Source organism: Taeniopygia guttata, chromosome Z (assembly GCF_048771995.1).
Source record: "Taeniopygia guttata chromosome Z, bTaeGut7.mat, whole genome shotgun sequence".
In the NCBI taxonomy this organism is placed as follows: Eukaryota; Metazoa; Chordata; class Aves; order Passeriformes; family Estrildidae; genus Taeniopygia; species Taeniopygia guttata.
The window spans coordinates 49,266,585-49,290,614 of NC_133063.1; the positions used below are offsets into that span (position 1 = coordinate 49,266,585).

General features: G+C 38.8%; 1 protein-coding gene across 3 annotated transcripts in view; it reads right to left on the reverse strand.

Annotated features, from left to right (window-relative positions):
- Positions 1-11,108: 11,108 nt before the first annotated feature.
- LMBRD2 (LMBR1 domain containing 2) overlaps positions 11,109-24,030 on the reverse strand; it is a 31,181-nt gene continuing 18,259 nt past the window's right edge. For 2 of the 3 annotated variants that reach the window (XM_072922873.1, XM_072922874.1), the window contains exons 14-18: positions 23,132-23,235; positions 20,958-21,004; positions 19,738-19,840; positions 18,328-18,457; positions 15,622-15,821 (exon numbers count right to left, since the gene is read on the reverse strand). In XM_072922873.1, the coding sequence (XP_072778974.1) occupies positions 15,761-15,821; positions 18,328-18,457; positions 19,738-19,840; positions 20,958-21,004; positions 23,132-23,235 (445 nt within the window). In that variant the 3' untranslated portion in view covers positions 15,622-15,760. Of the gene's footprint in view, positions 15,822-18,327; positions 18,458-19,737; positions 19,841-20,957; positions 21,005-23,131; positions 23,236-24,030 lie in introns of all 3 variants that reach the window. The other variant, XM_012577631.5, reaches the window with a different exon arrangement.

Below are 24,030 nucleotides of genomic sequence, written 5' to 3' on the forward strand. Positions count from 1 at the left end.
GGAAGATTTTCTCATGTCTTTGACATAAACTTTTGATTCCAGTTAGGCAGCACAGTATTAGTGGTAGGAAAGATCCTGAAATGTGTGTTTGTGCACTAAAGGCTTAATTTGGAAATGAAAAATTAAAAATAACAGCTCCTTGCTTTACTGTTTCATTCACAGCTATTGATCTCTAAAACTTACAAAATTTGGATAATCTCATCAGTGAACATTCAACTAGAGACATATGAACTGGGACTGGATGTACTACTTCTTTTATTTAAAAATTTAAAGGCCTTCTCCACATGACAGCTTGCCCATTTTGCTGAGAGGGCAGGCAAGAAGTGCAGCAGGGTAGTCCTGCACTGGCACTGCCATTGCTAGAAACACTATGCTTCTGCAGATTTTCAGGACAAGGGCCTGCAGGCTTACTATGTCTGAACTTTTCCTGATGTGCCCATAGATTTGTTTTCCTTTCTGTGACAGCAAGTTCTCTAAGTGATGCTTTGTGGTAATTATTTTAATTTTGGGGTTTTTTTGTATGGTCCAGATTTATATAGGTAGAAATAACAATTAGTACTTCTATGAGTAATGGAGATCTTTACACCTAATGCAATACCAGGATAGAGACACAGCATGGAGGTTAGAGCAGTACAGGGCATGAAATGATGAAATCTGGGTCACAGGCTTGGCAGTGGAATTATTGTAGCTCCACAGCAGTGGTCAGTTAGAGAAATACGGACCTAGAGCTGGACAAAGTTGGGTTTAGGAGTAACAAAGAGAACAAATAAAGAGGCTTTAGTGTATGTGGAATAAACCATATACAGTAAATTCAGCTGTAAAATGTAGCTGCAGACCTGTGGGGGGAAAAAGAGTGCAATGTAATTGCATCTTAAGAAACACCAACAAATGACCTCAGTCAGATCCTACAGCATCAATGTGATAATTTTTCAAGAAAGGACAGCAGAAGCTGAAGATTCACAGTTTTAAGTCTGCAGGCTGAAGATTCTGACTTCATGCATTCTTTAATGCATTCTTTGCCTATGTTTTCAGCATGCATGATGGACCAAGAGGGTCTCATGTCTTCATGAGGGGAAAGTCCTCCTTGTAGAACCTCTTTTCCTTCTAAACAGGAGAGCCCAGCTAGCTTATCAAGGGAAGCCAATTTATATAACCTTTTCAGATTTCAGCAAAGCTTTTGATCCTGTCTCTCACAGGATCTGTCTGGACAAAATGTCCAGCCCACAGCTGGATCACATCCTGTGATGTGTGAGCAACTGGCTTGTGGGTGGGGCACAAAGGGTTACAGTGACTGGGGTGACATCAGGCTGGTGACTTGTCACTAGTGGGGTTCCACAGGGCTCCATCCTCTGCCATGTGTTCTTCAACATCTTTATGATTTGGAAACAGGACTAGAACGGATGCTAAGCAAGTTCACAGATGATACAAGACTGGGAGGAGCTGTTGACTCCCTTCAGGGCAGAGAGGCCCTGGACAAATGAGAGCACTGGCCAGTCACCAACTGCGTGAAGCTCAACAAGGGGAAGTGCTGGACTCTGCACCTGGGCCAGGACAAACATGGATGAAAACACAGACTGGGGAAGGTGATGCTGGAAAGCACCGCCATGGAAAGGGCCCTGGGTCTCCTGGTCAATGGTGGCCTGAGCAGGAGGCAGCAGTGTCCTGGCAGCCAGGAGGGCCAACCCTGCCCTGGGGGCATCAGGCACAGCATCAACAGCCGGGACAGGAGGGGATTGTCCTGCTCTGCTCTGCTCTGCACTGGGGCAGCCTCAGCTCGAGTGCTGGGGGCAGTTTTGGGTGCCACAGTGTAAGACATTAAAGTATTAGAGTGTCCAAAGCAGGGCAATGAGGATGGTGAAGGGTCTGGAGGAGAAGCCATGCGAGGAGTGGCTGAGGTCTTTTGGGCTGTTCAACCTGCAGGAGACTAAGAGACCTCACTGTGGTTGCAACTCCCTTATGAGGGGAAGAGGAGGGGCAGGCCCTGATCTCTGCTCTGTGGTGACAATGACAGGAACCGAAGGAACAGCTTGAAGTTACGTCAGGGGAGGTTTAGGCTGGATATCAGGAAAAAATGCTTTTACCCAGAGGGTGGTTGGGCACTGGAACAGCTCTCCAGGACAGTGCTTACAGCACCAGCCTGACAGAGGTCAAGTGTTTGGACAATTCTCTCAAGCCCATGGTGTGACTCTTGGGATGTCCTATACAGGGCCAGGAGCTGGACTTGATGATCCTGATAGGTCCCTTCCAACTCATTGTGTTCTGTTCTATGATTTTATGACTTTAAGACCTAGAAGAGCAATGGAAAGGTAAGCATAATCCTAAAAAAAAGGACAAAAGTAAGTGTATTGTAATTGTATTACTAATATGACTATTGACACTTTTAACCATATTGCAATTTTAACTGCCTTGTTATTCTTTATTTTTCTCTATCAGATTTGGGTTAGAGATAACATACTCTGCAGATCTCAATTAACAATAAAATCTTGGCTTTACTTGTAGGTAAGGTGTTCTCTCTTTTTACCCATAAACAAGACCTTGAACATAACACAACAGAGGAGAGAGGAGTATGACGGCCTCTTCAAACCCAGCTCCTATCAGGGGGCCAAAAGGCACTCTGTAGCATTTCTCCTGCTCTTTCTGAGGTAGGTGACACTTTTGCCAGCTGTGAACTGCTTTAATGGGAAGTTAGACTGTTATGTTGTGTGTCATTATTTTCACACCCACAGAGCTGAGGTCTTTCTCACCAGTGAGATTGCTTTGCCCCTCCCTGTTATGGTTTCCCTTGAAATGGGATGGTGGTTTTCTTCTTAGCTGGGAAGTTAGGAGGTGATAACTCTCTATGGGCTGCAGGGCAATGATGTCTTTATGTAGGCCCCTTGCTTAACTGTGTTTAGCAGATAAACAAGAATGATTTTAAATAGAGATGATAATATGTCTTGGTGATGCCCAGAAGATTTTGACTGGTTATTTGGATCACTCACCACAGACTCTCCTGTTCAGCCTGTGAGGGAACATGCTCTATCTGTGACTTACTCTTTCTTGCACACCAGCCAGAAAGCTTCTGTCTGACCTGTAGTTTAGCAAGTACTAGGAACAACAAAATACATGTTAAATTCCCCAAAAGCACCCAAGGCTTTCTTTTATAAACCCAGTGCTGTTGTCTAATAGCAGGTTGGGTGGGACCCACCAGGAGCAGGAGAGCATTGTTCCCAGGCCATCATTCAGGGCCCCATCTTGTACAGTGCAATAGAAATCTGCGTGGCTTGTGTGGGAAGGGACCAAGGAGAATCCAGCAGAGGCACAGCGGCACATTCTACAGGGACATACTGCAGAGGGCATCAAACAGGGAAATGCGGAGAAGTAGGCACACTCCATGCTGCAGAAATGGTAGCAGGATTCCCCAAATATTTCAAACTCCATTTGTACAATTACAGCATGTTACAGATCCTGCTGTGGTTCAAGATCTTTTTCACTACTCAAGTCATAACTTTACTCCCTAGTAAAGTTCCTGGTGATTTTAGAAGTAGCATCTAACCTGTATGTTTAGGCCTGAGCCAACAGAAATTAAGTGCCTGATATCTGTATTGCTCCCTAAAGTTAGTCACCCAGTCCCTAGCCCTTCTTGCTCTGTGTCTTGTTGTGCATTTCCATTACAGCCACTGATGTTGATGGGGATCCTGCCACAGTACTAGCAGCTACCAGGACAGAATTATTGTAGGATACTGCCACAAGTCAGCATTTAAGTGTTTGCAAACTACTTTCTCTGTCTGAAGGCTTATTTTTTAAAAAAACAAATTAGTTCATATTGTCTCAAATGGATTCATGCTAGTGAAAAACTTAATTCAGACATGTGAACAAGAAACCAGACTACAACTACTGCCATGTTTCTGATACACCATTCCTGCATTTGAGGCCAGATAATGCTATCAAGAATTTGCTAACATTATCAACCCAGAAATTGCATAAGCTGGTATGTTTGTTATCTGCAGGGGCAAGTCACTGCCTTCTGATGGATGAATCCTCACAAGTTTCTGTACAGTCATACCACCCATATGCCACCAAAGATGGCTGTTTCGGTGATGCCAAGAACTAAAAAAAAAAAAAAAAAAAAAAATCTAAAACACCCATTCAAAACAAAAAAAACCCAAAAAAACCCAAAAACCAGCTTACAAAAGGTAGCAAAACTTTTCTTAGAATAGAATATTACAAGACAAATGTTCATTCTAATTATACTATAAATATTATGTAAGCTCTAAGAGTGGCACATTCAGTCCACCACCAGTTGTCTCTGCCAAGGACAGAGGCAGCAGTGTTGTGCTGCAGTCCATGACATGCAGCTTCCTGGAGTGTAAAAGGCTCTCCAAGCAGAAACTCCAGTGTGGGAGTCCAGCTTTTCTGCTGACATGGCTCCCTGCCTGCAGTGACCTGTCACAGCCCTGTCCTGTGATCATCAAAAAGGCATTCAGAATCAAGAAAGAAGGTGGCTTTGGCTACTTTCAGCAGTGCTTTGGCACAAATGTCAAATAATACTCCTAACTGCACTGTCACACTAGTCCCTCATTGCCCATAAAGAACCAGACCCTATCTAAAGAAAAACAGAGGGCTCTGGATGTTTGGAAAATTTGGAGCTCCAACCATATCTTGGAGGATTTGTCATTACATGACACAAAACTGTGCTTGTTTCTTAGTTAGGGACAAAGGGTAAAGTGGGAGGATGAGGACCCAGCAGCTTGCCCCCAGGCAGTGGGTCTTTCTGAGAGGTCTGGTGCCTGATCTCTTCTACAGACATTGTCCCAAATGTGATTCAAATCAGAACAAACTGTGGACTTTCTTCCTCCTTTTACCCCAAAGTGATGGGAAATATTGGAACTATCATGTGTGCCATTCACATTCTCTGGACAGAGAGACATAATTCAGTCTCTCAGGAGAAGCACAGAGAGAAGACAAAACAACCTTTATCTCTGCCCCTTTGTTTTCTCCATGTGGAATTTGGTAGGGAGATTGTTTACCTGAAGTGGTTGCTTGATTAGATTCTAGTGAAGGTTGGGTTCAATGACCAATTGGATCCAGCTGTGTCTCAGACTCTCAGCAGGCAGTTAGTTAGTTGTTAGGTAAGTAAGAAGTATGTCTGTAGAATAAGATAAGCTCTTTTTAAATAGCATATTAATGTAATATAGTACAGTTTTAATAAACCGATCCTTCAGCCTTCTGATCCAGAGCCAGACATCATAATTTCTTCCCTGAGTCGGGGTCTCCTTTTTTACAATAATCATGGGAGTTAAAATGGGAGTAGTGAGTCCCTGGCAAGGTACTAACTACTCTGATGGCCAGCACTGCACTGCTCTATATAAAAAAGGGTTTGCCAGCAGCACTGACAGGTTTGCAGAGGGCAGGTACACTGTCTTTGTCATTACTGTGTCCAGTTCTTTAAGTAGCTTGGGTTACTTGTGAAGCCTACCTCCATTCCTCACAGTTCCAGACAGTGGCTTTTCTATATAAAAGGCCTCAAATAATGAAGTAAGGCTGCACAAGTCATTAAGTGGAAGTTATCTCTTCCTCATGCAATTCCCCTTCCAATTCTTTACCATGTTATTCCTTGTCAAAGCTAATGCAGCCAGATAAAACAGATTTTAGACAAACACATTCAGGGAGTTAAGTCTCACAGTTTCAAGTCCAGATATATCCCTGGTGGATCTTGTACTTTGAATAAAATACAAAATATTTCTAGGTATGAAATCCAGGTCAGTGTAGCTTTTTATCTACCATCAACATTTACACCTGCTACCCAAACTGAGGCATGTGGAAAGAAAAGGAAGCACAAAAAGCAACACATCTCTTCCTTAGGTACTGTAACATTTTCTCTCAAGGTTTTGGATTTTTGCTTGGCATGTCCCTGGTCATCAGCATGAAAAATCTTCTGTAGGTTGAATGGATAAGGCATCAGACCCCTGCCTTAACTGTTTAACTCAGAAGCCAGGGAACACACTGGACCAACCCCTGGAGGGTACAAGGCCGCCGTCGCAAAGTTTACAAAGCACTTAATTCACTGAATGTCTAGCCTAGGGACTTTCCTAGAAAAGTTTCCTGGAAAGTGATAATGTGTTAAGGGCTCCTGACATTTTGTGTGAAATTGTGAAATGTCACAGCTCAAAACCAAACCCACTGAACTCCTTCTGCCCATGCCAAGAGTTCAGCCCTCCACTGTTGCAAGGGAGGGGAGGCAGGTCCTCTTGAAAAATTCTGCTCTAGACTTGCCCCATTCTTGTGGAGACTGCTCCACAAGGGGTTCTTCAATTGATCAGGAAGATGAAAGGATCACTACACTGAGTTCAAGGGTCTAGTGAGTCTTTTAGAATATTCAACAAGTTTCTCATTGCGCACCTGATGTGGACAGCTAGCTAGCTTTACACATAGACAGATATTTAAATAGATCTTAATGATTGGCACAATCTGTTGTGTGGAGTTTTTAAAAGCTGTCCATGGTTTTCTGAAGGCAGGACTTTGCCTCATGTGAATACCAAGGTTATTTCAAATACAGTGATACTTACCTTTACTGGGGTCTGTTGGAAAGCAGCCCACAGTTTCCTGTTGCAAGGAAAGCAGCAAGCAGTCCAGAAGAGTGTGTGGTGGTGTGGGATGGGAAGTGGCAGCACTTGGGTGGGACAATCACACATGCAGCTGACAAAGAAGCTGCTGATACAAGATATGTACTCCTGCTCTAAGCAGACATGCTCTGAAAGACGTTTAATCTTACAAGTATGCATTGAAGTGGTAATAGGAATAAAGGATATTTTCTATTCTTCAAGGATATTTTTTATTCTTTTCAAAAGGGTTGAGGAGTTAGCTAACTTGATTAATTTCTAAACTATTAAAATTTGAAGAATTCACAATTTATAGATTTGACAAGGAAGTAGCACTTAAACTGTACAAAAGCAAAGGAACCCAAGTAAGAGTCTTGCTCTTTTTCCACTACAGACAGAAGTTCAGCACTTACCTGAGTTTTATGAACCAACTGGCATACCACTATTATGCACAAAGACCTCAGTTTCTTGAAAGAGAAATTTGGCATAACATGGATGTTTTTAAATCCTTCCTATTCTGCTGTAGAAAATTAAGGTGGGTACTATAGCATGGTACCCTACTGCAAGCAAGGCACAAGCTGGGATCTACACTCCTATGTCTTGTGTGTCCGTAGTTCATCCCTACTTAGCTGGGTACTTCTCAAGCCATGTGAAGAAAAGTTTTTTGCATCTTTCTAGGATCACTTTCTGTCACCAGAAAATCAAGAACAGAGCAAATTTGAAAATGTTGCCAAAGAAATAAAAATCAAATCCAACAGAAACTTGACTCTGCATAGGTTAAGAGTTGCTATGGTGCTCTTCCTAATTTTGTGGCAGAAGCCAAGGTGGAAGATAGTAGAGTGTTGGAGTTCTTGATTTTAAAGTAACAGAGAAATGAAAAGTATCTCAAGTGTAAGCATCCAAGGAAACAACTTTTGAATCTAATACTATGCCGTTGGAACCCAACGACTGTGCAGACTGTGATATGTTATTGTTCTCTGCGAGTGCTAAAAGATTTCCAAGCAAAAAACAAAAGCTCACATCTCTTCATTGTGACATTGGGCCAGCTATTCTCAGTCTTGTTCCTGAGCATATTTCTCTAGAGGGATACTGGTTTAGTATTTATCAGCAAATCTACTCCAAAGTAAATGAAGTGTCATCTTGTCCTGTGGCAGATAAGCTAAAATTGCCACACTGAACATTATAGCTTGGATCCCTCTGAAGGATCAACAGGCTATGGGTTCCAATGGATAGAATCTATAGCTAATCTAATGACTGGTTTAATATCTGTTCTTTGTTCAAATATATTAATGAGCTCAGTCAAGCCCATTAACAGTTCTCAGAGAAAGGACCACCTAAGACAGGGTTTGCTACTGCTGCTAACAAAGGCCTTCATTTCAATAAGAGTAGAATCAAGCTTGTTAATTCTTATAGCTCATTAGTAATTATGGCTCTTGGCAATTCCTAGAGCTCGTTAGTGTTATTGTTCCCAGCAAATAGTGATTGAATATCTGATTATATTTCAACAGCCTTTCAACAGGAAACAAGTTCATCCCATTTTCTGGAAGTGTTTTAAAGGTTTTTATTTACTTCTAGGTCTAAATTAATTTCAAATCATTCAGAACCAACAAAAGGGGCACACTCACCTTAACTCATGCTGTCATCCCCTCTAGTAGAGGGCTTCCACCTCTGTGGGTACCTAGGAGAGACCCTGCCATTTGCTGCCCTGAGCAAATGCAGATTCCAGTCCATTTACTTGGCTTCTGCTTTACACTCCATGAGTGTTCTTTCTTTAACTACAGTCTCTGCAATGTTTATTGCTCAGAGAAAACAAGTTTCTGATGATCTATGAAGCCCTTCTAGGCATTGCTTCAGAAGGCATGGCTCCCAGTGTCTATGTCTTCCCACCCCACCACTGAATTGCCTGAGAGACAAACCCACAAGTATTTTATTTTGGTGCCCTCAATTGCATGATTGCTCATGCCCTCTCCCAAATCACCTCATCAATTTCCCTGTCAGGAAATCCCTAACTTCAAGCCATGAACAGTGCTTGGGTTTAATACCAGAAATGAAGGGCAAAAATGTCAAGGTGGTGGCACAGTACTAAGCCCAACTCAGGCTTTTGTCACTCCTCTGCAGTCAAAGCTACATATTCTTAGGCCTTAGGGACCAGCCATCAGCACGTTGTTATCAGATTTCCTACCGAAAATACATGATAATAAGGCTGTGAGCAGCAGAAGGTGATAAACTCACTCCAGGAGCCAGCAGAACTCACACCTCCCTTCCCACCACTGCTCAAACACTCCCCATCTTCACTTTGCCTCTCAACACACTTCCTTTGTCCTGTCTCTCTCTGCCCTAGGTTGGCTTAGCCTCATTCCTTTCCACACACAAGCCGTTTCTGAAGGGAGTGTTGCTATGCCACACTGTTAAGCTATAAATTAAGATGTTAGTTAAGCTAAAGCACTGTTAGTGTTGTTAAACTTCAGGCCGCATTCCTTTTCATCCTTGTTTACACTGCCTTTACACACACACGCAGACACACACCACACACACACACCCCCACAGGTAGTTTTCAATTCATTTCTGTTTTGATTGCCTGGATTTTGTTTGGTTTTGTTGTTGCTTTTTTTCCCTTGTGCCTCAGTTGTCCTTTGTAAGTAGAGTGACTCTTACCAATGCTTACTAAAAAACATTCATTGTGCTTTTTAGTTTACATTAAATCTGACTTTTGCTTATACCTTTGTTGGTGAGTTTTTGGGCAATCTCAAGCACATTTGTTCAGGACAGATTTGAAACCAGCAAAATCTTCTAAAATAAAAAACATAAGTACAAATGCTTATGGAAGGAGCAGCCTCTGGGGGAAAATATGACCAGAGAATACACAAGGAAAATTCCCACGAGCATCTGGTCTTTATGAAGTTTACTTAGAATAGATGACCTTTCCTAAACTCTGAAAATAATTTTTTTGATTGTTGATTATTTAACTATTAAGCATTCACTTGGATTTCAAAGGCTTAGCAGGCTTCAACAGACATGCCTAGGCACTGGCTCAGTTACAGCACAACATCTTGCTGAGCAACTCAAAACACACACTTTTAACTACACATTTCTACAAGGATCCTGAGAGCTTTTCATGTGTTTGTGTGCAGCCCACATAAATCACTCCAAAATAAATCACTACCTGACCTCTGCTCATGAGCTGAATCTCTCTTTGCAGTCCAGGTCATGCTGCCCGTGAAGGGAAATTGTCTTCTCCCTCAGCTGACCAACCTTGGGCCCTGAACAACTTTGGCTTTTTGATAAAGCTCTCTAAAAATCCCAAAGGCAATGGCATGTAATGAACCAATGTAGAACAAGATTCGAAAGACGGGATTTTTATGGAGAGAAAGGGTAAAGATCTTTATCACAGCATACAGAGCAGAGACTAGGATGAACAAGCACCATGGCACTCTGCAGGTGGAGCTGCAGAGGGAAGGGTAGAGTTAATTCAGAAGCCTGGTAATTTCACAGTCAGGCAGATAGTATTTCAGAAAATGTAAAATCCACTGAACACTCAATGTCATTTCATTAGCAACTGCTAACAACTAAACACCAGAATTTATATTGTTCTCTGAGCAAATAAACATCTGACAAGAAATAACAGAAAGTTAGTATTGAATAAGGACAACTCCCATCAGCTGAATTGCATAGATAGTAGATTGGTAGATTTAAGACTAGTAACTTATCATACTAAATCTGGAGGAAGAGTATGGATGCTTAGCTATTTGGAAAATGATTCACTTCCCTATTCAAACCACATCTAATACACAGATCACTCACAGAGTCACAGAATAGTTTGGGTTGGAAGAATGTAAAGGTCATCTAGTTCCAACCTCATTGCAAAGAATGTGAATACCTTCAGCTAGATCAGGGTGCTCAGAGCACCCTCCAGCCTGATATTGAAAGCTACAAGAGATGAGACATATACCACCTCTCAGGGCAACTTGTGTCAGTGTCTCACCACTCTCATGTAAAATACTTCCTTATATTTTACTTCAATTCACCCTCTTTCAGTTTAAAGCCATTACCCCTTGTGGGCTCTATCTTAGCTGTAAACCCTTCAGAAGTATTGAAAGCTGCAGTGAGATCTCCCTGAAGCCTCCTCCTCTCCAGGCTGAACAAACTCAACACAGCCTTTCAAAACAGGGGACGCGCTCCAGATCCCTGACCATTTTTGCATCTCTCCTCTGGACTTGCTCCAAGAGATCCACAGCCTTCTTACACTGGAGACCACAGAGCTGGATTCAGCAGTGGTGGGTCTCACCAGAGCAGAGCAGAAGGGCAGAATCACCTCCCTCAACTTACAGAGATAGGAAAATATTTAAATTAAAAAAAAAAAAAATCTCTTCTTCCTTTAATTTTTTTTTTCCCGTAGGGAAGATAAAAGCAATAAACGTGTAAGCAGTAACTTCCACCTGGAAAAAAGAAATAGGTCAAGTTTCTCTAAAAGACTACTTTCAAAAACACTTCAGAGAAGTACCAATATGTAAAATACACCAGGGTAAATGTATTGCAGAAATTATTTATTTCATGCCAATTTAAGTATTTGACTATATATATTGTAACACACATTTCAAAAATATAATCCAGTACAACAGTAATTCAGAACACTACAGAGAAAAATGTTTAACTCCATGAATTTCAAAACAAGGTATTTATGCATACAGACTTGTATCATAAGGCAAAATAAGATAGTCTATCCATAAGCAGCACTCCTACAGCCTAGCTTGATATACACTGGAGAATGGAGGTCTACTACTAAAACCATACTTACAAATGAGTTCCCTTATCTTCCAGATAACTCAGAAGCACAATGTATTTCTATAGAAAATAAATAAGTTCTACAGTGACAGCTAAGGCATCACTCTGAAACTACTAGTTCTCAGGAATATGTCAAATATAACAACATTGTTCTGAGGAAAAAACTGAAGCTGCATACTAAAACAACACACATAGACACAAAAGAATGCTGAGAACTTTGTTCCAATGCATTCTAAGAGAAACAAAGAATAAACCCGATTTGGCTTACCATATGACCCAAACAGAGGGTACCAAATATAATGCAATAAAATCAACAACAGCAATTAACGTATTTAAAAGGGATCTATCTACATGCCTTTTTTTCTTTTTGCTAGGAATGCTGAATTTCTGTTAATATAATCAAATGGTGTAGGAGTGTCTCAGCTTCAGATTAGACTACTTAATTAGAGGCACAGCTAGTATTAGGTGACTGCCATGAAGCAGTACCTATTCCTGCAGAGCCAATCAGGGAAAGGAAATGTAAAATTTTCAGAAAGTTTACAAGATTCACAACTAAGCTGCTCTGAAAAAAGTAACAATTTTTTTAATTTCAAAGAAAAATTAAAAACCTAGGACATGATATATCCCCTTAGTAGTGTTATTGTTAATAATGAAGATGCACCTAGTATATCTGTAATGAACCAGTCAGATTTTTTAAAAGAAGCTTTATAAAGTTTTCCTTCATAAAGTGTTCTCCATTTGGTATTATGAATGCCCTTCAGATTTCAAGTAATTACAGCAATAATAAAAACTGAAACTAAATGTAGTATTTTTCACATAATATTTACAGTAATCCAGAAATTTAATAAAATACAAATTACCATAATTATAGAAAATCATAGTAATCATTTTTAATACTTCCTATGTAAAAATCATTTTTCATGTTATATTTTAAAATAGCATAAATAAATACTGAAAGGACAGCAGCATCCCTGTTAATACTTTTAATGACTACTTTATAAGTGCTTGATTGCAAAATAAAGTCAGATTGCATACCATGATATTCCAGTAGTGTAATTTATAGAAGCATAAAGTTTCTTTTTTTCTTAAGACTTCATTGTAGTTAAATAAAAAGCTACATCGTCCTTTGCCTAAAGCAGACTATCACTATGAGCACAGATTAGAACTTACATACCTTTTACCTTCCCTCATAAAAACACTCACTTCACAGCTGAGATGCACCCTTCCTTAGATGAGTAGGGCACATACTTCCCAGTATACATAACAAAATATGTATTAAGAAAAAGAGAACTACAAATCTAGTCGGAGTAATAAGTTTGAGCACAGAACTCCAACACTGATTAGGCACTGTTTTCACGCTGCTTTTTGGAGCTCGTTGTGACTTGCACATATTATTTTTCACTCATTTAAATCTTTGACAGGAAGACATTCAAACATTTGTACTTGGGTGGGATTTTTGGTGTTTTGGGGCTTTTTTCAGTGTTCACTGATGGAGAGAAAACTGCAGAAATGATGCCAAGATGTGTACACTAACTGCTCAGTAATTCAGGAAGTGAAATAATAAAGAAATATACAATTGACATTCTTTAGCAGCAAATAAATATGACTCTATATATACACTGACAGAAAAATACGTTAACACTCAGTTCCCAAAAGCATAGCTTGCAAGGGAATTGTATTTAAAATCACCTAATCTGGAGCATCAGAAGTGATGCAGGTATACTGTTGGTTTAGAGTACAGTCACTGCTTAAACATATCAAAGCTAGTTTTAACTTCATTTAGCTGTAGGGCTGCTGGGACAGGAGCTGTAGCAGGAAAGAACCCATCAATTGTCACAACCTGGCTGAGAAGCACCATGGAATCCCAGAACGGTTTGGGTTGGAAGGGATGATCTGTAAAGGCCACCTAGTCCAAGCCTTCTTCAACCAGCCAGCACACCTTCAACTACATCTGGGAGCTCAGAGCCATGTCCAGCCTGGGCTTGAACATTTCCAGGGACAGGGCATCCACAGCTCTCTGAAGTGGGGTAAATCCTTAGGGACACAGCCCCCAGCCAAGTTCTGCATTATTTGCACTAGCAGTAGCCAAACTTGTTTGAAATTAGTTCAAGTGAACAGCAAATATTATTCTTCTATAGTTATACACCGCATTCCAGATTCAGTCATATGAACCCATAATGAGTTTTCAAAACATACTTTAACTTAGCCAATAAATTGTATGTAATTAGAGCCTGGCTAACTCCTAGTCAGCAATACACACTGCAGAGGAAACCTGACTTCACTTACCAAGTCTTTGTTTAACCGAACAGCATCCAGGGGGGATGTGACACCAGGCATTGCCAAGCACAATACAGAGAATTCTTTAGAGCTTTTCAGAGCTCCAAAAGCAGCTATTGGTTCTCCCTTACTCCACTGCAACATCAAAAATGCTCAGCTCAGAATGTCTCTGTTAAAGCTGAAATTCCACTGCTATTAATTTATACAGTCAACTCTTCAAATTACTGTATTCCACTGAAATCTGCACTAGGGACTAGTTCCCTGTTATATATAAAATCCTGACCACATTTCCCCTGAAAATTCTGTTTGCAGCCATTTCACTGAGAGGGGAAAAAACATATCCCAAGAAGGCTCAATCCCATTGACTGGTACAAGGGACTAGGTAAGGTTATTTCACAGATTTTCAGAAAACAGATGCTCCTTCAAATAGCTTTTCGATTGGCCCTGAATTAGATCCCTTTGAAGTGACATCTCAAGAGTTAAAGAGTTTGAATTTTATTTCTGCCAAAGATTTTTATAAACCACTGATACAAATTTTTAAAACAAAAATACAGAGTCTAAGAAGATTTATGTGGATAGGTGCCCAAGAACATATACACCTTTCATATAAGGATGAATTCAAGATAGCACTACTAAGTAGTTCAAAAATAAATTAAATAGGTGCTACCATAGAATTCCTAAAGAAATATCTGAATAAAGAGAGACTCATCTTCTCAGCTTCCAGTCCCTGAGAAGATTCAAGCCTAAGACATGGAAAAAGCTTTTATGAACACAAAGAACTCAAACTAAAAAGTGACCTCATATGAGTAGTCTGGAAATTGCAGGAGCTTGAATGCCTGTGGGCATGGCTGACATTCACTGTATTCACCTAAGAACAAAACTGACAATTATTGTATGTCTGCCAATTTATTAATATAATTATTTCTATACAAATAAAGATTTTTTTTTCTCCTTCATAGTAACAATTCAGCATTTCAAAACAGGCAGATCAATGTATTACAAATACCACTACTATTACAACACATGTACTAAAATCACAGGAGGTAGAGTTAGATCCCCATTAACAATTACTTGAGAAAACACAGACTGTTTAAAAAGTACTAGAATATGTCATTCATGAAAATTTACTTTTCAGAATAACTCATTCCTAGCTGCTTTAAGGGATGTGTTTTTCAAGCATGATAAAGAATGTATAATAAAAACATGTTCTCTTTTAATTTTCAATGCAACTTTGCAATAAGCACATAAGAAAGCTCCCAAGTGGTAAAGATTTCAGACAAACTGGATAAAAGCAGCATTTTAAATTATTCAAATTATGAAAGTTATCATGAATTTGACCACATATTTTACCTTATGATTATATTTGAAAATTCATACAACTAACTATGGTTTAAAAATATGCCTACACTAATGAAATTAAATTGAAGCTTTTTTTACACTGTTAATAATTGGCATTTTTGAATGGCAAAGTATTATTCTTTTTGCAACAACCTACTGCAAAATACAGGCACCTTAAAAAACTGATACATAATGCAACCAGAGTATTTAGGATATTAAAAGTGTTTACCATTACCTAGTCATGCTACGTATTTCCCTTCTTTTAAAGAAATACTCTACAGTTTGAAGCCGTGCCTGAGGTGCATGCAAATTATCATGTTTCAGTATATAACTCCATCTTCATAGTATGTTTCTTTTACAGTTATAAAAACACTAGAGTGCCATGATTTTGAATCATTAAATCCATAAAGATCTTAAGCAGACATTGTATCTTCAACAATGTATTCTTGCTATTGCACATATGCTCAGTGACACTCAGGTCCATATTGAATTTCAACTATTTATATATGCTAAAATCATATAACCACGTATAATGTCGGAAAACAAAAAATACAGCGTTTTTTGACCAACACACATCACTCCAAAATTTATACCAAAAGGTATAAAACTTCACCACTTCGCAAGTGGTGAAGTTATCATAAATGTGCATGTCCAAAAGAGTTGTTCCTTCATGTTTTTTTTTGAAAGAGTCTTTGATGGTTCAGTGGTCTATCGCAAATACAGTTTTCCAAGCAATGAGTAGAAGCTAGATTTCCACTGAATTTTCTTTAGCTTTGATGAGCTTAGACATCATCAAATATTTTGCTTCGAGACATTGACAGGTATCTTCCACCAGGCTGGTACCTGCAGAATGAATTTTTAAAAAGTGTCACAGGAAAGAGAAAAATAAAGACCCAGTAAATCATCTAACTCTCATTGCAATCTTACTTGGTTTAGAGTACAGTCACTGCTTAAACATATCAAAGCTAGTTTTTAACTCTGATGAATGATGAACTCTATGTTCTACTGAATTAGTTTCCATGACAATTTGAAAGACAGTCATTAAATTAAACTTAATGTGACCAAGAAAAACAGTTATATGAACACTGGGAGTCTTAACTGTGTTTCCTAAAACAAAGGAAAGGAGTTGGATGTTGGTTGAACAGGACCTTTAAAACTCCCAACCACACCAACAAAACAAAAACCTGAAACACAATAAACCCAAACAAACAATGACATCCATAAAGTAGCTGCGGGTGCTTAACAGTACATTTCATGGGGTATTCTTAGAAGAAATACAGTATCAAAGACGATGCCTACATCAAACAAATGCCTGCATGCTTAGTGGTAAAAGAGAAACTTCACTAATTGTTGATCAAATATATTTTAGAAACACTTTAAAAACACAAATAAGACCCAACACAGGCACAATAAAGCTCCTCGCTGTATTATTTAGCAAAATCTGAATGAACACAAAGCCAGAACTTGGTGTCCTAACTGCCCTTACAGTCCAAAAATGTTCTATTTACTGCAGGAGCTCTAGTTTTGAAAACCAGTGTTACATAATAGCTTATGTATTAATTTCCTCTAAATTAACAGAAATTCCACATGCAATTACTCTTGATTTATTACCTTCATGAAATGAAATGAAGGTTACTAGATGAAACTCAACTAAGCTTTGAAGCTCCTAATTTTCTTTTTAAAGACAAAGTTTAGAATCTTCCACTTTGCAAAGCATGTACCGATTCCCAAAGACTTCTGACACTGTGCTTGAAAAGTATTTGCTCCAGAATAATTACATTTGCATGTAATTGTCTACTACTGTTTTTAGTAAACAATCCCTTTGACACTGCACGGAAGCTAACTGCTGACAGAAATTCTAGGGTAGTTCCTCTTTAAACTCTTGTGTTTAAAAACCCTCAAGTGCTCAAATGTGATGACATGAGACTAAATTAGTTGTCTGTATCAACCTGTGAAACCCGGCAATGCCATTTCACAGCATTCTTTGCATGTTTCTTGAGCTGGCATTTGTTTATTGACATTATAGATAGAAGTGCACTGAAACAATGACTATCTGTGACTCTTTTTGATGGGGTAAAATAGTTTTAGCTGAAAAACAATACATTTTAAATTAGTTGTCATTTCTACAATATAACCACCCAAAAAAAAAAAAAATAGCACCCATACAATGTATTGCTTGTTTCTTAAATATAAGCAGAGCTTAGCAGTTACATAAGGTACTCCGTGACTGAGGAAATTCAGTGTTCCAGTCACAACCACAGAGTAACAAAATTCTCTACTACAGACAGAGCTACACGGTGCAGCCTGGTACTCTCTCTTCAGGAAGGTCAGGTTTTAATTTACTTCTTTAGTAGTTTCAAAATCTGATACTCAGCTGTATTCCTGAAGCAGATCCTGTAACATTCAGTTTTCTTTCCTGCAGCCTTTTCATAATGGATTTTATACAAGTGAGCTTTCTCCATCTGAGCTTTGTAGGAAATCAGGGAAAACTTTACACTGTTCATCTGTCTGTTGAGGCATACATCTAGACCTGGTAGCTCAGTATGCAGCTGCAGGTTATACCCTGATGTCAGGAAATGGGAGGCCCTGGCAAGGTGCCATGAACAACTAACAAAGGGCACAGGGACCTTTGGCCCAGCCAGTGGACTGGACACTTGGAGACCATGCAGGAGCCAACAGCTTAGCTGGAAGAGCCTGGATTATGGTGCACATGGGCTGTGAGGGTGTAAAAGCTCAGAGATTCTTTTGTTTGGGGTTCCTCCCTAGAGGCACCAATTTGAGCTGTTATGCTGTCACTGCACCACAACTAAAGGAATCGGACACCTGATACTCTGCTATGGAAACCTGCAGTCAAGCTGGAAAGGGAAAATTTTCTGACTGTGAGAGTGGGGTGAATAGGGAGGGAAAGGAGGACTTGGTCCCACTGGTCCTTGGGTCATTGGAGCTGCCTGTGGTGAAGGGGCTTCAGTCCCAGCAGTTCAAGTCTGGGGCATCACAATTGTGATCACCAGACTTCACCAAGAATGGTTACACTGGGATGTTCCGTTAAAATGCACATAATTTGCTAGTTTTATATGCAGTGTTTTTCAAATTATTCCATATATAATGGTATATCCAGCTCAAATCTTACGCTGACATTTCTAAAAAAACTGGAATATCTTCAGGTTTTAATAAGTTTTTAAATTATTTCCTTATTATAGGGGAAAAGGAGGAAAGGAAAAAAGTTAGATGAAATTATAAACTTCATTTACAACACTCTTATTATGAAACATTTGATACAGCTGTCATAGGTAAGAAAACAGAAGACAGTAGAAACTTTTTACTGGAAATTACAGACAATATTCCTCACCTTCCCGAGTCCGATTCAAGGGGGTCATCATTAACAGAGTCTGCATTAAAATCCAAAGGTTCTGCATCCTGGAGGAGTTCTATTCTATCTCTTTCAGTCTTACCATTTGAACGAGTATACTTTGATAGTGCTGAATAAGTAAAAGGAGTGAAAGACACTTATTTGCTTTGTGAACTTTCTGAAAGGTATGGAGACATCAAATTTAAAAAAAACATTAAGAATAACAAAGCAATCTCATCCAAAGCAAAAGTATAATGATTTCGAGTAGATTTAATATTAAACCAAACTTGCTGAAACTTGGTAGTATTTTAATTTTGTATCTCCACAGGAATGAAACTACAACTTTTGCCCCTCCAATAGGTTGAGATCTACCTTGCAAAGAATCAAGGAATATAAGAAACTACTGGCAAGCATTACTTTTAAATCATCCATTCATCCTCCCAGCTTCATGCTTTACCTAAGCTGTTCAGACTAGCTTTTTGCTCGCTTTTGTTATTTTTTAAAAAATCAGTATCATGAGTTGTTTTGCAGTTCACTCTGTGACCTTCACTAGGTCAGTATCTATATCTTGTTTTAGAGCTGAAATGCTACACAATCACATGATGAACATTAGAATGCAAATTCAGTTAGTCTGGGTTATCAACTTTGTACAGAGGAGAAGGAAATCTACCAGTTGTAGGAATGTGCCCCATGTTGACAGTAGCTGAACTATCAAGGGTATAATGCTTATCTCTAAGAGTTTATAAGACCTGGCTCGCTTAGACAAAGCATTAACCAGTGTTTTCTTAAAAGCATATTCAAAGCTTCCCTCCTCCCCTTTTTCCTCCTTTTTCTTCAGTTTCATTTTACTTGTTGTTAGCTTACAAGAGCACAAAAAATACAGAAAAAACCACTCACATTCTGACAAACTTTTTGGAAGTTTAAAGCATCCACAAAAGAAGTATTTTGCTAATAGACATTATTAAATGAAGGTATATACACCTATGAGATGTTATTTGTTGGTCATCTGAATTGCTCCATTATTCCAGTCTGAGATAGCTCACTTGCAAGCAGAAGATTTTAAGTTGTAAATTTTAAGATTTACAACACCCAACTTCAAGATGTATCACGAAGTTTCTTTGTTGACAACTGCTACTCTAATGGCAATCCTTATATATCCCATAAAACCAAGTAATTGGTCTGAAGAATAGTAAGAATCTTGGATCCCGACTAGTTGGAGATGGAAAGTAATACAATATCCTTTTGAGTGCCTTAAATGGCAAGGCCACACCAAGCCACAGAAGGCAACATTATCAGCACAGTGTCTAAGAAAAAAGAAGAATATTTGAAACTACTTTCACAGCCAGTGTTGTGAAGAAAATGTACTGAAACAAAACAAAATGAACTTCCCCTCCAACCCACAAAGCTTACGTCTATTGGCGTTGGTCTCTGAGAAGCTGGATTCTTTCTGGTCTGTGTGGACAGCTCTGCTTCTGGTGGAATCGTCTCTATTTCCATATCGCTCCTTCCATTCCTGGAAAAAAGACCACCAAGAAAAATGTAAGCTGGGAGGAAAAAGCAACACAGCAACTGCTCAGTATCTAAATACAGGGAGAACTTTTGATTCATTTTAAACTCAAAATGTGTTCCTTCACTAAACCAGTTACCATAATTGCTCTTAAGAAAAATACTTTTATAAAAGAAATTGCATCTTAAATCTGCTCTTAAAGTTCAGCCAACTGCTCCAACTGCTGCTTTTCTTGATCACTACTTCCATCTAGTGGCAAAATGGAAAAATAACGAGATGCACATAGCACAGAAAAATTCGTAGCTTAGTGTCAGGTCATTTCACTATATATTAAACGTATCATATATTTGCTATTTTGCTTTCCAAAAAGTTCAAGTTTTAAAACGACAAGATGGAGGGAAACGATCAAAAGAAAGGCCTATGCAGTACTGGCTGCCATCTAGGATTAAATTATACCTGATCTTGGAAAACCAAGAGGTTTTAGTCCCAGTACTGTCTTCCATGCATCCTTTCTCTCATCTATCTTTTATTGTGACTTTCATACTAGATTTTGTTATAAACTAGTGAAAAACAAATCTTTCAATGCAATATGCACAGAACACATTACTTTAATCAAACATTCTGTTTGTTATTCAGTGGAAATTATTAATTCTGTCTTAAATGTAACTCCCTCCTCTGGCAAAAAATAAAATAGAACCTGTGCCTATGACTTTCCAGTGAGCACACAAAACAATAAATTTGGGAGGAGTCCACATTTCAGTATGACAACTCTGAAACTGCAGTTATTTCAAGTAGAGTATATAGAGTATAAGAGACTGGTAATATGCCATTTAAGTTTATTTTGTATCCTAGCAATCAGGACCCTTTTTAATGCTTGTTGTACCTATTGGCATACACCACAGCATACTGAGTCACAACAGTGTCCAAGCAGGGTTATTAAAATTGTCCTCTAACCTTCTATAAGTAACTCCCAATCAAGACTATTCAGCAAGATTAAACTGATTCCATCAATTATATGTGACTCTTTTTTTATTAAATAGATAATTCTGAATTAAATATCCATGATAAATCTTATTCGATATTGCATTATAATGTTATAATTAGCCAAAAAAAAATCTCGTACCCTTCTTCTGTTTTCACCTTCTTCCTGCCTCTGTCGTTTTCTTTTCTCTAAAAATAATAAAAACACTTTGTCTGAGCTCCATATAAGAAAATCATTAATATTTTTTAAAATAAACAGTGAAAATCTATCGTTAACTAACAAAGATTCTTATTCAAATACATGACTTTAAAAATGAAAGAAAAACAAAACAAAAAGCTGCTTGTCTATCATTATGGAGTTTCCCATCAAAATTATTTTGTCATGATGGTATCTTGGATCACAGCATAACATTTGGATACCAGCTGGCAAAGCAAAAAAAAAAAAAAAAAAAAAAAAAAAAAAAATTCAAACACTTAGAAATAACTGGGAAAGTGTGATGTTCAGAAAAAGAAATGAAGAAAAAACTTAAAACCAGCATTTTTGAATCAAGATCTTCATGAAGTTCTGTGACCCTATTACCCTATGTCCTATCTGTTATAAAGCTGGAAGTGTAACATTACAGTATCAATGTCATCACAACCTCTTAATTAAAGGAATGAAACTTTGATCTTTCTCCAAAAATAAACCAAATACTACTACTCTAAGTAAACACAGGTTTTGTTTTTCATCAACTATGGGAATAAAAGTATTCCATAATATAACACTATATCCAGAAATTTTAATTCCTAAATATTTACTCAAAAATTAGAATGGCTTTTCGCAACTTTTAAGAAATACTTTCAGTAAAAATTAATGTAAAATAAAAAGCAGATCATTCCAGTTCTACATAAAAAACATGCTTTTTCTAATTAAACACAGCTCATTGACTGAATTTGTGCAGCTCAATCAACACACACAAAAAAGCTTAGTTTGTTGATGACAGAGTCAATGTAAATGTTAACAATCCTTTATGACAGATTACACAAGCACCTGCTAAGGTATTATTTGTTCAGTAACACACTGTAAAATATTTTGAAATATCTAAAATTCAGATACTGGATGAATAAAACTGGTACTTTATTTAAGATATCAATGATGTCCATCAGTGGACTTTACATAGGGACCACAGCACTCTTAAGTTTATTGCAGTTTATGCTGTGGCATTCCTCAGTACAGCTTTCAAAATGCTGACAGACAGTATGCTTTTTTTTTCTGCAGCATTTCAGACAAACGCAATCCAAAAACATACTATATGATGAAGAAGATTGAGGTACTTAATGCGTTCTTTGCTTCAGTCTTTAAGACTGAGACCAGTTGTTGTCCGAGTACCAGGTTCCCTGAGCTGGAAGGCAGGGATGAGGAAAAGAATAAAGTCCCTAAAATCCAAGGGGATATGATCAGTGACCTGCCTCACTCCATGGACAGACACAGGTCTCTGGGGCCAGATGGGATGGACCCAAAAGGACAGAGGGAGCTGATCAAAATGCTCACCATACCACTTTCCTTTAAATTTTCAACTGGGTCACAACAACTCCATGCAATGCTAAAGGCCTGGGGCAGAGCAGTTGGAAAGCAGCCTGTTGGAAAAGGACTTGGGAGTGAGAGCTGGCTGATAGTGGCTGAGCATAAGCCAAGGTGTGGCCAAGAAAGGCAATGGCACCTGGTTTGTATCAGCAATCTTGTGGCCAGCAGGACCAGGGCAGTGACTGGCCCTCTGTACTGGGTACTGGAAAGGCCACATCTCAAATCCTGTGTCCAGCTCTGGGCCCTGCAATTCAAGGAGGATACTGAGGTGCTGGAGTGAGTCCAGAAAAGGGGAATGGAGCTGGGGGAGGGTGTGGAGCACAAGTGTGATAAGGAACAGCTGAAGGAGGTGGGAGTGTTTAGCCTGGAAAAGAGCAGGCTCAGGGGAGACCTGATCACTTAACAACTCCCTGGCAAGAGGGGGTAGTGAGGTAGGGGTTGGTCTCCCAAGTAACAAACAAGACAAGAGGAAATGGCCTGAAGTTGTGCTAGGAAAGTTTGGATATTAGGAAAAAAATTATTCACTGAAAGGGTTGTTAGACATTGAAATAAACTACTCAGGGAAGTTTGGAGTCACCATCCCTGGATATATTTAAAAGATGCGTAGGTGTGGCATTTGCGGACATGGTTCAGTGGGGAACTTATCAGTACTGGATTAAGACTTGCACTCTATCTTAGATGTCTTTTCCAGTCTTGATGATTCTATGCCAGTATGATTTTACAGGGAGACTATGACAGAAGACCTAATTTACCTCTTCTAATTAGCTCTTTTCCTTCATCAATCAAATCAGAGGTCATTTCGCTATCACCCATGAACTGCTGGAATCCCAAAAGATTCAAACAACGAGTTCCTAAACTGGTAAAAGAAGAAGCAATTTCCTTTGTTAATTTACAATTAGTAGTTTAGATACGTTACACAACAAAACGCAAAACAAACTATTCAGAACTGTATGAACAATCCAAGTAAAAAGGAAAAACAAAGAAAAAAAGATTGACTATTACACCAGCTGAGAATTCAGAAAATTCAGAACTCAGAACAATAACTGGTGACCCAAAACAGTAGGGTGACATAGGCGACCCAGAACAGTAACACAATAAATACAATTGGAAGTGATAGAATAACCCTAATCAAACAGAGATTAAAATGCATCTATTCTGAGAGTAGTGCAAATGACACTTGCTTTAAATGTGTCTAACATTGTTTTAAATGTTCTCAGATGTAACAGAATTTGTACCTATAATATGTCATTAACTCTTCTTTGCCAGAAGACAATTACTATAAAAACTCTCCTTATTCTATTTTCTCTGTTTTTGAAACACTAACAACATACGAAATCCACTTTAACCTCGGGGTTTAACTCAGGAGAATGTGTACTGCATACTTTTAAACTGTAGGAATGCTGGCTGCCCTTCTGGATAGCCACTGGCAGCAGTCAGACAGGAAACTTGCTCCACCTATTTTAAGCCAGTCCGGGAACCACATCATGTGAAATCACTTTCATCTTTTCAGCTTCACACCAGAGAACACAACTGCTGTTTTTGTACTGCTTTCCTTCCTCCACACTGGAGTATTGATATATTTTTTCCCTTATACCACCTTAAAACTGGATTAAGCACAGGATTAAAACTGCTGGATTAAGCACAACTTTCC